Here is a 14833-nt window from a genome sequence, read left to right as displayed (position 1 = left end):
TAAGGACATTTCAACCCTTATAAAGCAGCGCAGGACGACTATTTGTTACGCGAGTGTGAAGTACATATGCAAGCAATAACCACAGCAGAATCACGACGAAGCAGACCTCGTGTACTTACGGACAGGGACCATTGAGAATTTCTGAGGATGGCTGGAAAAAAAAAAAATCATGAACTGAGTGGATCACCCGTGAGGTCCACAGGGCTAAGAGTAGTCCAGCTAGTACAATGACTATGTGTAGGTATTTACTATTAAAAACAGTCTTGATCACGATATATTTATCAAGGTGACCGGTTTCGACCACTACTGTGGTCATCTTCAGACCATTGAGTAGGAACCTCTTTCTGTTGAGTAGTGATTCCCCAACAGAAAGAGGTTCCTACTCAATGGTCTGAGGATGACCACAGTAGTGGTCGAAACCGGTCACCTTGATAAATAAATCGTGATCCAGACTGTTTTTAATAGTAAATATTTGTAAGACATTGATCACTGCCACTCCCATAATGTATTCAAAAGTAATTATGTGTAGGTAGTTGAAATGAATGACGTACAATGGTAGAGCGTAAGTCACATTTCAGTAGGGAATAACCGACGTTTGGGGTGGCCTAAAGAGCCACGCCACTGGACTGAAAATGAGTGATTTCGAGTAATTAATAACGCTGTACCCCGTGATAATACGTAGAAGGATTTGGGCTTGGCATTGCCTGGAGTACTTCAACTGACACCGTGCTTAGTGCCAAAAGCGAAGTAAGGAGGAAACGGTTTTACAGTGTGGGGTTGTTTTTCGATGTTAGGGTATGGTCTCCTTATTGCGCTTAAGGAGAATATGCTGCAGAAGTATATGACAAAATTTTGCAGCGTACCACGTACGTTAGAGGAAAGATGATTGCATCAGGATGACAGTGCACCTTGTCATAAACAAGCATCCGTAAGATAATGGATTGTGGACGACAACATTCCTTAAATGGACTGGCCTGCCCGAAGTCCCGACTCGAATACCTCTGGGATGAGCTTGAAAGTCGACTTGACTCCAAACCACAGCGATCATCATTACTGCTTTCTCCGGTTTCGTTTCTTCAGCAAGATCAGGTTGCCATAGCTCCAAAGACAGAATCTCACTGAAAGTGTCCCCAGCAGCGTTTAAGCCCCCATGAAGACGAAGGATGCACACATCCCATATTAAGGGAAGGTTTACTATCCTTGGCCCGAAAAATGCATGTTCTTTGAGAATTTTTTTCTCGGGATGTGTTATAGATATCAATGTCAAATTTGGTCAAAATTTTCATTGTTATTTCCTCTACAAACTGGAATTTTTTCGACCGGAAACGTCGAAGAACAAAGGCGGGAGTGCCGTCGGAACGAATCAAAATTTCCATGTAGACCTCCACGCGCGGTATGTCGCAGGTCAGCCGGCTCTTCTGAAATCAAAATTGAGTTGACGTTAGTGAAGTATATAAGATTCTTTAGGAGTTGTAACTCGCTTAAGGGGGGGTAGGACGTCAAACGGGCCGACTTCGAGAAGGAGAGGCACCGCAGGACATTTTAATTTGCGCTGCCTATACTTTTACAAATAAATTCATAAAACTTTGTCAGCATGACCAGGAAGGATTCAGGATTCACACTCATAGCAGTGGAAGTTCAACAACACGAAAAAATAATATTTTTTAAATGTGAAATTTCATGAGTTTTTTTTCAATTGCTGTTGGCTGAATTTGTTGCTATAGGTACACTTCTCTTCATAAGTAAGAGAGATTCTTCGATGAGTTTTGCACAGCTTACAAACCATACTTACAGGTGTATGAAATTCTAGAATTTATTTAATCTATGAAAAAATGAATGGACTGTTACGTTTTAAACTTCCTGTTTAGAGAAAACTCTAATTGTTTAGTTAATTATCTCAATTTTTACCACAGTTTATAACAGATTTGGGAAATTCTAGAGTTTCATACACCTGTAAGTATGGTTTGTATGCTGTGCAAAATTCATCGAAGAATCTCTCTTACTTATGAAGAAAACTGTACCTACAGCAACAAATGCAGCCAAGTGAAAAAACGATGAAATTTCACATGTAAAAAAAAATTGTTTTGCTATGTTTCTGAACTTCCTCTGCTATGAGTGTGAATCCTGAATCCTTCCTGGTCATGCTGACAAAGTTTTATGAATTTATTTGTAAAAGTATACACAGTGTAAATTAAAATGTCCTATGGTGCCTCTCCTGCTCCAAGTCAGCCCGTTTCACGTCCTACCCCCCTTAAGTTATTTGGACCATAGGAAACAAAATGGCGGCCATTTGAAAAAATAGGGGCTTTTTTTCATCGATTTTTCGACTTCGTCGGCCAAGTAAAAATATTTATTTTTGATGGATCGGGATAAAAGTGGTACACCTCCTAGCCAATTTAGTTACTTCGTCGGAAACAAAGAATCATGTCAATCGGATCAGTAGATTTGAAGTGACCATACCGCGCGATAAAAAAAAAAGTCATTTCGAGAAAAACGCGTTTGATGTTTTGACTGCATATAAATGCAATATTATGCAACTTACGTTCAATCTGCTATTCCGGGTCCTAAACTAGTCCTTCCTCTTCCTCATAGAGGGCGTTCTGCTGAATCTGGGCCATCCTGCGCTGCTCCAGAGCCGCTCGTACGGCCGGTGACAAGCGATTTTCGGCCCCTTGAATCCTATGGTAGTGTGAATGCTTGGCGAACTGTGTCGAATAGAGTCCCAGGGTGACGTCCGTCTTTGTCATGGTCTTCAGAATTGCTGAATACCCTTCGTTGAAGCTGTTCACTGCCAAAAAAGTCGTAATCTCCACAGTCTTCGCACCAGAATGCAAATGCTTGGGGGCTAACTTCCAGACACACGCTTTCAAACTTTCATTTGAAATTTGCGTGTTTCCTCCCAAGCACCGGTACAATAACTCGTCCTCCGGAAGAAAAAAAACTGGTGCGTGAAAATGGCATATTTCAGGCAGGTTCATTTTTTTTTGTTCAATCGCAAATAACAAACATTTCCGTTCCGTATTCCGAAAAATCGTTTCTGGGGTGGATTCTAAACACTTTTATGGGTCCAAAAATGCAATTTAAAAAAAATCGATTTTTTTAAGCAAAAGATAGGAATCCTCCCCTTCAAGCCCACTAATAGTTGTCTGGACACTTTTGATGAGATAGTTTACCTCCATGACACGACTGTACGTAGTGATTTTATGCAGTCAAACTGGTGTTCGGAAAGATAATTCCGACTAAAAATTGATAAAAATCAAAGCTAAAGATGATGCAAAACTTTTTTTAGCAGTTTGCATGAATGCGTGCATTACATCACTCCTTAAAGGATCCGCCTGGAAATGAAACAGCGAGGGGGACCAACATTATTCTTATTCATTGCTCCACATTGCGTGGCAACTTGCACAGTTCAGATACGGCAAGTAAACTTTTCCCTACTCAAGGGCGACAGAGCCAAAAAGTTCCCACCACGCGAACCAGCAATTATTCGCCGCACTTACTGCTTTTGGGCCATTCTGGCACCTCGTCTCGCGAAGTTGTCAAGGTAATGCACGCGAACCGAAGCAGCTTCGATTTTCGGGATTATTACGCGACAAAAAAGCAGTGCCATCTGCCACTTCTGCCTGCACATCGATAACAAAGATAAGCTGTATTCCGGTGCCCATATCTGTCCGGTGCTTAGCGGAGATACGATAACAAAAGGTGACGCATATGGAAAATTATAATTTAGGGTTTTTAACTGTTCAGTTACCTGACTGAAATGTGGTTACCTATTGGTCTCATGCGAGTTGTGCACTACTTGTGCGGTTGTAATGCTCGACTGTACTTTCATGATGTTGGAGCAATTCTTTGAAGGCGATGATACTTTGAGCCATGTACATCGCTATCTCTAATCACCTGTCATCTCTTGAGAAATTTTGACTCGATATGCGAAGTCTCATAATGAATTGGTTATATCGATGTCGACTTTACAGTCATCGCCATAATAGATTCACCACATCTCTCTTTTGGCAACGGCCTCGCCGCAGTGGATACACCGGTTCCCGTGAAATCACCGAAGTTAAGCGCTGTCGGGTGTGGCCGGCACTTGGATGGGTGACCATCCAGGCCGCCATGCGCTATTGCCATTTTGCGGGGTGCACTCAGCCTCGTGACGCCAATTGAGGAGTTCCTCGACCGAATAGTAGCGGCTTCGGTCAAGAATACCATTATAACGACCGGGAGAGCGGTGTGCTGACCCCACGCCCCTCCTATCCGCATCCTCCACTGAGGATGACACGGCGGTCGGATGGTCCCGGTAGGCCACTCGTGGCCTGAAGAAGGAGTACATCTCTCTTTTATGTATTTTTTCGGGTTCTTTATCTGTTGAACATCCGGTCATATTATTTCTGAAAAGCAGCAAAGGGAAACCACGTTTTTTGTAGCCATATATACCTTTTCACGTGTTAAACGAGGAAACTTCAAAACGTAAGTTACATGTTATTGTAGCAGCCCAAGTAACTTTTACTGAATGCTGCACTGTATTACAACATGACTCAGGTACAGTATTTTTCAAATAGTCCCCAACACATTGTAACCAAAGGTCGACACGTTCTATCAATTGTCCAATCCCTTGGTGATAGAACTCCGCTCCATGGTCACGATGCCATTCGTTAACCGCTGCGCGAACATCCGTATCGTCGGAAAATCTGCGGTTACTGCGACTCAGTTCCTCGATTGCCTAGACATTTGTCGTCTGTTCTCGATGTCAATTGACCTCCTTCCCGATTAGTATCAGCCATGTCTGGGTGGCCGTTGTCAAATTACTGGCGCCGTATCACTGTGGCTGTTCTCGACGTTGCATTTGGTGGCATATACGGCCAGAACTTCACGGTGAATTTCTGTTCAATTTAGATGTTTTGACCAGGAGAATCGTACCATAGAAGTTTGTCCTAGGTTCCAAGGCGAAAAAGAAATGAGTGACCTAACTGAAGCAGGTCTGATGATCTTAGAAAACACGCGGAAGCAAGATCCTTATAACCAAACGACTAACACAGTGCACGGTTCCAGTCGCAATTTGCCTCTATAGCATCCTAGCCATTTCCAATGATCGTTTCAGTTGGACCAGAGGACCTGGCCCATTTTATGTAAACACACAACACATTATTGCGGAACCACCACCAGCTCGCACAATGCCTTGTTGACAACACGGATCCATGGCTTTGTGGGGTCTGCACCAAACTCGAACCCTACCATCAGCTCTTACCATCTTCCAATCGTCTTGGGTGTAACCGATAGGGTCACGAGCCCTGAGGCGCAGCAGGCGATGTTGTGATGTTAGCAAAAGCACTTGCGTCGAGCGCCTGCTGCCATAGCCCATTAACGCCAAATTTCTCACATCGTCCTAACGGATACGTTTGCCGTACTTCCTACATTGATGTGTGCGATTATTTCACGCCGTGTAGCCTGTCTTTTAGCGCTGACAACTCTACGCAAATGACGCTGCTCTCTGTCGGTAAGTGACGGCAATCGGCCACTGCGTTGTCTGTGGCGAGAGATAATGTATGAAATCTGGTATTTTCAGCACATTCTTGACACTGCGGATCTCGGAATGTTCTAACAATTTCCGAAACGGAATGTCCTACGCGTTTACCTCCAACTACTATTTCGCTTTCAAAGTCTGTCAGTTCTCGTCCTGCGGTCGTAATCACGTCGGAAATCTTTTCACATGCATCACCTGAGTACAAATGAGAGCTCCGCCACTGCTCTGCCCTTTTGCAGCTTGTGTACGCGATACTACCGCTATCTGTATAGGCGCATATCACTATCCCATGATTTTTGTCACCTCAGTGTGTACTATGATAGCAGCAGAATTGTGACACAGCCGCTTCAACTGCTGCTTCTCCAAATTTACCCAACAGGCTTTCTCGACATAAAGATTACCCAAGCATCGCTGTCACCCTTCAATAGTGCTATAGCGGTCTGTTCCGATTCTAGCAAAGCGCCTCTGGATTTTTTTAACGTCTACTGTCATGTGCACTCGATAAGGACTCCACACGCCGGAGGGCCAGTACAAAATTGGACGGACTACCTACTCGTATGTAATCAGGTCCTCTGCAACTTTGCAGAACAATTTTATACTTGACTAACAAGGAGATTGCCGGCCGCTGTGAACGAGCGGTTCTAGATGCTTCAGTCCGGAACTGCACTGCTGCTACGGTCGCAGGTTCGAATCCTGCCTCGGGCATTGATGTGTGTGGTGTCCTTATGTTAGTTACGTTTACTTAGTTCTAAGGTCTAGGGGACTGATGACCTCATAAGTTAAGTCCCACAGTGCTCAGAGCCATTTTGAACCAGAGTGGGAACTCCAGACAGGCAAGCGTTTAGAAGAAATAGCATTTGTGGGGCGGGCAGAGAAAGGAATGAGCCATTTATGTTAGTTTCCAGGTAGCAGTTGGCGCAGTGGAAGGCTTACAGAACGGTAATCCCAGGGTCGTGGTGTCGAGTACGTACGTGGAAATCATTTTTATTTTCAATTCTTAGTTTACTTACACTGCAGATAAATGCAATTATGCTCAATACACTATGTGATCAAAAGTATCCGGACACCCCGAAGAACATACGTATTTCGTATTAGGTGCATTGTGCTGCCACCTACTGCCAGGTACTCCATATCTGCGACTTCAGTAGTCATTAGACGTCGTGAGAGAGCAGAATGGGGCCCTCCGCGGAACTTACGTACTTCGAACGTGGTCAAGTGATTGTGTGTCACTTGTGTCATATGCCTGTACGAAAGATTCCCACGCTCCTAAACATCCCTAGGTCCATTGTTTCCGATGTCATAGTGAAGTGGAAACGTGAAGGGACACGTACAACACCAAAGCATACAGGCCGACCTCGTCTTTTGACTGACAGAGATCACCGACAGTTGACGAGGGTCGTAATAGGCAGACATCTATCCAGACCATCACACAGGAATTCCAAGCTGCATCAGGATCCACTGCAAATACTATGACAGTTTGGTGGGACGTGAGAAAACCTGGCTTTCATTGTCAAGCGTCTACTTGTAAGCCACACATCACGCCGGTAAATGCTAAACGACGCATGGCTTGGTGTAAGGAGCGTAAACATTGGACGATTGAACGGTGGAAAAACGTTCTGTGGAGTGACTGATCACGGTACACAATGTGGCGATCCGATGGCAGGATGTGGATATGGCGGATGCCAGGTGAACGTCATCTGCCAGCGTGTGTAGTATCAGTAAAATTCGGAGGCGGTGGTGTTACTTGTGGTCGTGTTTTTCATGGAGGTGGGCTCAAATGGCTCTGAACACTATGGGACTTAACTACAGAGGTCATCAGTCCCCTAGAACTTAGAACTACTTAAACCTAACTAACCTAAGGACATCACACACATCCATGCCCGAGGGAGGATTCGAACCTGCGACCGTTGCAGTCGCTCGGTTCCAGACTGTAGCGCTTAGAACCGCTCGGCCACTCATGTAGGTGGCTTGCACCCCTTGTTTTGCGTGGCACTATCACAGCAGAGGCCTACATTGATGTTTGAAGCACCTTCTTGCTTCCCACTGTTGAAGAGCAATTCGGGGATGGCGATTGCATCTTTCAAAACGATCGAGCACCTGTCCGTAATGCACGGCCTGTGGCGGAGTGGCTACACGACAATAACATCCCTGTAATGGACTGGCCTGCACAGAGTCCTGACCTGAATCCTATAGAACACCTTTGGGATGCCTTGGAACGCCAACTTCGTCCACGCCTCTCTGAGCGACTTCCCTCCGTGAAGAATGGATTGCCATTCCCCAAGAAACCTTCCAGCACCTGGAAGCCTGCGAGAGTAGCAGGGCTAAGTGTGGGCCAACACCATATTGAATCCCAGCATTACCGATGGAGGACGCCACGAACTTGTCATTTTCAGCCGAAGTTCTCGGATACTTTTGATCACATATTGCAATTATTAACATAATATATAAGAAACTATCAGCCTCGATTGCGGTAATGAAACCAACCTTTACCTAGGTTTCAGCCCAAATAATTGAGAAAACTTTCTAGACAATGCCCTCTTAGACAAATTATAGATTCAGGTATATCTTCTGAAGAAGGCTCAATTATTTGGGCTGAAACCTAGGTAAAGGTTGGTTTAATTACCGCAATCGAGGCTGATAGTTTCTTATATATTAGATTATCACGATGGCTGACTGTGCCGCGGTGTTGAAAGTACAATTATTAACATATTCAGAAGAGGCTTGAAAACGAAAGGCAAAAAATCGCGGTTACATACAAATTTGCGAGGAAGTATTGTACTTAACAGCGTTCACGAGGACTCTGCAAATAAAATTTCAAGAAGGGTTTGCAATTAAAGCGCGCAGAACTTCGTATTCAGTTAATTTCGTTTTAACTTTAGAAAAGACTACATAAGAATACATTCCATGGCATATCACCAGCTATCTTCGCCAATATTTGGCGAAATTTTTCGTTGAGCGTGGTTTGTAACCAAACTGTGCGATGTGGGAGACCCTTCTATAAATGTAAACAAGCTGTGTTTTTCTGTATCAAATTTAAAGAACCATGTGACTGTAAAAATGCTGCCTTTATAACGTGTGCAAGATGCCGAGAACATTACCGCTTACACTGATTTTACGATGAATATTACCGCAGCCCGTGTAAATCATCCATCGAAAAATTAGAAGAGAGTGGAATTTTACGTACGAATTTCTCGTGTATGCGTTACAATCCCGTCATGGAAATTCATTTACAATTCCAAATTTACCTTTGCATATCTTTTTCATGCCTTTTACGAAAAATGTTAATAAACATAATATATTGAATATTATGTCTATTTACGTGCAGTGTAACGTAAAAATTGCAATTAGAAAAAGTTTCCACGAAGGAGTAGACCCCGTGACCCTAGGATTACCGTTTCGCAATCCTTCCGCTGCGCCAACCGCTTCCTGGCTACGACGCTAACAAAATGGCCAATGCGTCGCCCAACCCGCCCCAAAAATGCTATTTTCTTTTCTTAAAGCTTGGCTTTCTGAAGCTCCCTCTCTTGACACCATGCGTATAATACCATAAGTTTGGACGAAACAGACGATGAAAAGTAGGCGTCGTCGCTTTGTAAGTCATACGCATGCGAAAGTTAAGGCGCAGTGACCAGCTGGCGGTGAAATATGCAATCTTGTCAAGATAAGCAGCTCATAATGTGGTCAAATAATTAATGACTTGGAATCAACGCCATACAGATCCTTGACGACTGGAGTCAACTTTCAAGCCTTTCGATAAGTACTAAATAAGCTGTGAAAATGTGTTATCCAGTAAAAAAAAGAGCAAGACGAAACTACTAGTTAGACATTGTCAAGATACGCGCAAGTTTCAATGTTATCACCTGTCTGGGGTTACGCAAGCGTATTTCTTATAACGGAATAATGTGGTTGCTACTGACTATAGGGTGTTTACGAGACCAAATGTGTCATCATATCAAATAAAATCTCTCTCTGTCACTGAAATCTGTCGTCGTCGTCACCGCTTTGTGAACGTCCACATCGTTGCCACCTGCCACCTCCTCCTCCCCCCCCCCCCCCCCCCCGGTCATCCCCTTGCCTGCCGACTGCATTAACATTGACGTCAGTGGTTGATGACAATGGCCTCATTGCTGGCTGCTTTTTTTTTTCTTTCCCCTACAACAAGTACTCTATACATATATAAAAGGTCATGTCCTTGACTGAAAGACTCATCATTGCCCACCCCAAATCGTTAAGGATAGAAACCCGAAATTTGAAGAGGCTGTTGATCTTGTACTGTAGGTGTCGTTTAAAAAGGGATTTTTTTCAAATTCTTCCCCTAAGGGGATGAAAAACTTTTTAAAACTATGCCACTAATAATTCTGCCTTAAAAGTCAAAAATTGGTGTTTAGTTTCTCGCTCAGAGATAAAAAAGGTATTTTAGCAATTTTGGAAATGTAGCTCCTATGGAGCTGAAATAAGGGGTGAAACTATTTTTTAAATTAATCATTATTAAAGTACAAATGAAGTACTTTTAAAGCTATATCTATGAAAAATGGTATTTGACTTCTCTGTTACAAATAAAATACGTTTCAGTGTTTTTGCAAATTCATCCCATAAGAGTGTAAAATTGGGGATGAAAATTTTTATAGAATATTTCGTTATCAAAGCAATTTCGAACCTAAATCCATGCAAATCTGTATTTGCTTCTCTATTAGAAATAAACAATACGTCCTCCTTTGTTTCTGGAAATTCATCCCCTAAGAGGGCGAAACAGGGCATGAAAATTCTTAAGAAAATATTTCGTTATGTTAAAAAAAAAGCTAAATCTATTAAAATTGAGGCTTCACTTCTCGGTTAGATGTAAATAAATACGTGTTACGGGATGAAAGTTTCCATGGCAATATCGCCACAGAAACGCAACAAGCATCTTAAACAAAAACGTTGGACTCATCTACCAGAATCGCTTCATGGCTGGGAAAGAAAGTTTGGATGAGGTTGCAATTTGTGAACATAAAAATTCAATTAAAGAAAAGCAAAAAAATTCTTTGCAGATCATACAGTCTACGCGATCGAAGCAGTGGACACTAAGCGAGTGTAAAATTAACGTGAACAGCTGCCTGCAGATGAAGCCGTCGGATCGAAACAAGTAACGGCGCTAGTTGTAACAGCACCATTAATAGTCACTGGTTGCTGTTTTTTTCTTTGCACGAATCAACTTTTCTTTTATATACAGCCACAGTCTTAAAGTTTTCGACAAAACTGCAGGGAGAATGTTTCTGTTCCAAGTGCCGAGAATACTGTGTACCACATTTTGTGATAATACAAGCACAGAAACACTGCCTTCGGTTTTGAACTACTATAACTCTTTTTCAACAAAAACCACAACCAATATCGTTTAATTTTGGAACTCCTGAGGAAAGCACAGCTTGGCCATCTACTAACGCTTGTTTAGAGGACTTTCTCCGTGACTTGGTATCCATACCAAGTCCAGGGGCGCGCATCAGAGTACCACAACACAATAGCATTGAAAAAGCATTTTACGAAAAGAAAAACGGCACTGAGAACGGTTTTCGTTATCATTGTCCATTTGGTTTTAATACGGCAGTATGATTGACCTGCTGACACCGTCAACTGCTTAACTTCGAAAGACAGAAGTTCGTCCATTAATGGATGAAAATGGTACTGTAGCCATTGTATGCTTGGCCGGGTGGTCACTGGCCTGGTGTACCCAGATAAAAAACGTTATTAAAACACAGAAGGTTCGAGTGTGGTACTGCTTCTCTGGCCTGTGTAGAGCGACCTCTATCTTCGCTTCATATTCAACATTTTTTTCGTTATACATAATATATTGCACGATAAATTCAGAAAAGTTCTGTTACACAATATACAAATTTCGGACGAGTGCTTTTATGCATATGGGTGTATACAAGGCACAATTTACGAAAAATGCAAGGGGGACTCCTACGTAACTACTATCATATAGTTATTGTCATTTACACACACACACACACACACACACACACACAGAGAGAGAGAGAGAGAGAGAGAGAGAGAGAGAGAGGGGGGGGGGGGGGTTAACAACACTCTGGGGTATACCCATTACTTAATAAACAAACCCACTGAAATAGAGAGATCCAAATCAGCAAATAATAACAGGCAAGGTAATTCCTTAAGGTACGGATTAATTAGCGTTAAAGGCTTTCTACGCTGCTCCAACAGAAAATACTGGAAGTATTACTTTACAACGGAGTTTCGTGTTTTGAGGATTAATCGATAAACATCTAGATCCCATTTGTAATATTTCTGAATTTTCTGTAATTTCTTTTTCGTTATTGATCTGTTGATACAAGAACTGCAGCGTGTGCTGAGAATACGTCAGATGTATGCGACAGAAAAACACACAGTTCAGCTGGCGATCGACGATGTCTTTCTCATATCCCGGCAGAATGAACATTTCGACACCAAGCTCACTCAAAGGCTCCAGCCCACGATTTGAGAGCACGTTTACAAACTATCGATGCAGCAAAGTGCAGCGTTGTCAAAATCTCTTGCGGCAGCAGTGCTTCAGGGACCAATTGAAGCACGTCTGCAGTTCTTAATGGCTAGCCAACGCACCGCACGAATACATTAAGCCATTAATGTTCCCGCCATAGCAACGCAGCGGGAGAGAGAAACGAGAAAATTCCGCTTCCGTTCCATAATCACTGCCTCGTATTTTATTCATGTCCGCTTCATTAGAACGAGAGGATTTGCTAAATGGTACTTCATAAATACGTCGCAGTTCATTTAAAATACCAACCGTAATTCCAAGCAATCATTCTATAAATGACAACATGGTTCCATAACTGGCTTAATCTTTAACTATTATTTTCGTGTTACTGGTGTTTCAGTCGTCGGGCCATATTCAAACACTTAAACTGAAGCCAGTTCCGTCCGTACATATGTTCGTACAAATTGCAAAGCGCTGTACTGTAGCTTGTACTTTACTGACGTTGCGGGTATCTCTACAACCCCGTCTGGACGTATTTCAGCTGACTAAACGAACTGGCAAACTAGTCTGTGAGACTTAGTCAACTTATATTTTGTTAAAGTCAGAGGTTAGTCGCTGGATATTATCCAATACAACGTCGTGTCAGACATGAGACATAACAAAGATCATCATATGGTTCCCATACGAAAGGCGATTTCCGATGTATTCATCGGACAGTATAGACGCTTCACGTACGAACTATAATTAAATTCTGAAGGATAGCTGTTGATAATATGCAACAACTGTTGTAAGAATAAATCACATATGACGACTCCGTTCTTTTAATAAGCATACATAAGGCGCGCATGTGAAGTACGGTGAATGATCTCAGAAAATGAAGGAAACAAGAGATACAAACAAAGCAGCCAATCACTATTAGTCACAACCATTTCCGACATCGATTGTAAAACTGTTGGAAATTGTCAGCAGACGCTTCTTTTGTAGTCACCCGAAGCACAGTGGTCATGCATTATTGGATATCCGCATCATTACAGGAGATGAGACAAGATGCTGCCGATAAAATCCGGAGACCAATAGGCAGTAATTTCCATGGTGTTCATCGTCTTCCCTGCCTCCCAAAAAATGTCGGCTGAAGTTAATGGACTTTTTTCGACAGCAAGAGCTTCTTGATCCATCATGAATTCCTGTCTATCCGAGAGAGGTGGAGAGACGAACACCATATCATTGTTTGTCACTCGTTCCCCGTATCGTATTGGAAGCACGAGGCCTCACCTCCCTGTAATGATGCGTATAATCAACAACGCGTCACCAACGGGTTTGGAGCGATTCCACAAGCAGCACTTGTTTACAGTTTCCAATAGCTTTGCAACCTATATCACAAGTGTGATGTACCTAACATTGATTATTATTGTTTTTTTTTAACTCTTGTTTCCTCTTTTTCTGAGATCATTCACGGAACTTTTCAGATGCACTTTGTATATACAGTACGAGCCAGAGCTCCACCGACAAACATTCAGATGTGGTAGTCTGGACCAAAACAATAAAATAATGTCCAGTAAACATGGGCTCTAAAATGCATGCGTTAAGAGGTATGAGCACTTATTCAGTGGAATATACGTGTTTCACAGTAGCGAATGTGAACAAGTGCTGACAACTTGTTAAGTATGCATTTTATGGTCCATATTTATTCGGCATTTTTTCTTTTTTTGATCCACACTAGCACTTCCTAAAATACGGAAAGCAGAGAGCTTTCAGTAGATGAGATGTGCGTCAGGTAGCGAAGATGAGTAAGTGCTCATCGCCTTCTACATATCCGTGAAAACGTTGTAAGGAATGCAGTTACGCCAACGTCCCCTTCACCACAGAAACACTATCTAAGAACAGCTGGCAATTGTTCTAGAGGCCTTATGGCCTGATTCAAAGTAGTGTGCTAAAGATACAAATCTAGGTGTATTGGTAGCAATTCGACAAACAGTACACCTCCATTTCATGTCTGCTGTTGGCCCATAGTGGTAGAACAGCGATACAACTCGGTCGTCGAGTTGTTTACGACGTCGGAAATGGTTCCCTTTTCCGAAGCAACTTCCAAAACATACACGACACTGCACACAGCGGCAGGCATGCACTCACCTCTAGATTCTGCGAGTACTCCTCTGCGATCCGCTCGTTCTGCTTGCTGAGCTCTTCGTTCTTTTCCAGCAGCGCCTTGCCCAGTTCGGCGGCTAGGATGAGGTCCTTTTCCTTTTGCTGTAGTTGCGTGTAGACGTCCTGTTCTTCGTCGTCGGCCGCCGACGCGGCCTCCAGGCTACGAGCCTCCATCTCGTAAATGTAGTCCTCGAGCGCGTACTTGGGTTTCATCTTATCCTGCAGCATCACTAGCACGCGCCCTTCGTTCCTTAAATCTCACCGCAGCGCGAAGCAGTAGTGCCCGTGGCGGCGCGCTGATACGGTACGCGTGTTCACGGAGGCAGACATCGGGGCTGTCTGCCAGCAGCGACACTACACGACTCGACAGCTGAGAGCACTTCACGCGCGCGAAAGAGACCGCGTTCGCTAGACGTACGCGACGCGCGCTCACCGATGACAGCCAGTGCACTACTGAGCTCTGTTGTTTGGCCGCACTCCGAGTGCGCTGCCACCTGCCGGGCAGTTCGTGAAGCTTTAGCGACGCGGCGTACCTAATGCCACCTGCCGACACCGTGCGAAAGCCGATTACAGGTGAGCGTTGCCCCACAATATCTCTAGTTAGCGCGGTATGTCATTAGGACCAAGTTTTCGGAAAAAAACGGCTCTGAGCACTATGGGACTTAACTGCTGTGGTCTTCAGTCCCCTAGAACTTAGA

At 43.4% G+C, this 14833-nt stretch overlaps 1 protein-coding gene across 1 annotated transcript in view; it reads right to left on the bottom strand.

Moving 5' to 3' along the window:
• The window catches only part of LOC126418966 (bicaudal D-related protein homolog), a 540337-nt gene extending 525762 nt beyond the window's left edge, over positions 1-14575 (bottom strand). Inside the window, exon 1 of the mRNA XM_050086013.1 lies at positions 14121-14575. Within this exon, the coding sequence (XP_049941970.1) occupies positions 14121-14363 (243 nt within the window). The 5' untranslated portion in view covers positions 14364-14575. The remainder of the gene's footprint in view (positions 1-14120) is intronic.
• Between the last annotated feature and the right edge of the window lie 258 nt (positions 14576-14833).

The sequence above is a fragment of the Schistocerca serialis genome, chromosome 9 (assembly GCF_023864345.2).
Source record: "Schistocerca serialis cubense isolate TAMUIC-IGC-003099 chromosome 9, iqSchSeri2.2, whole genome shotgun sequence".
NCBI classification, from domain to species: Eukaryota; Metazoa; Arthropoda; class Insecta; order Orthoptera; family Acrididae; genus Schistocerca; species Schistocerca serialis.
Note: the sequence above shows the minus strand (reverse complement) of the source record. Positions and strands in the feature narration are given on the sequence as shown.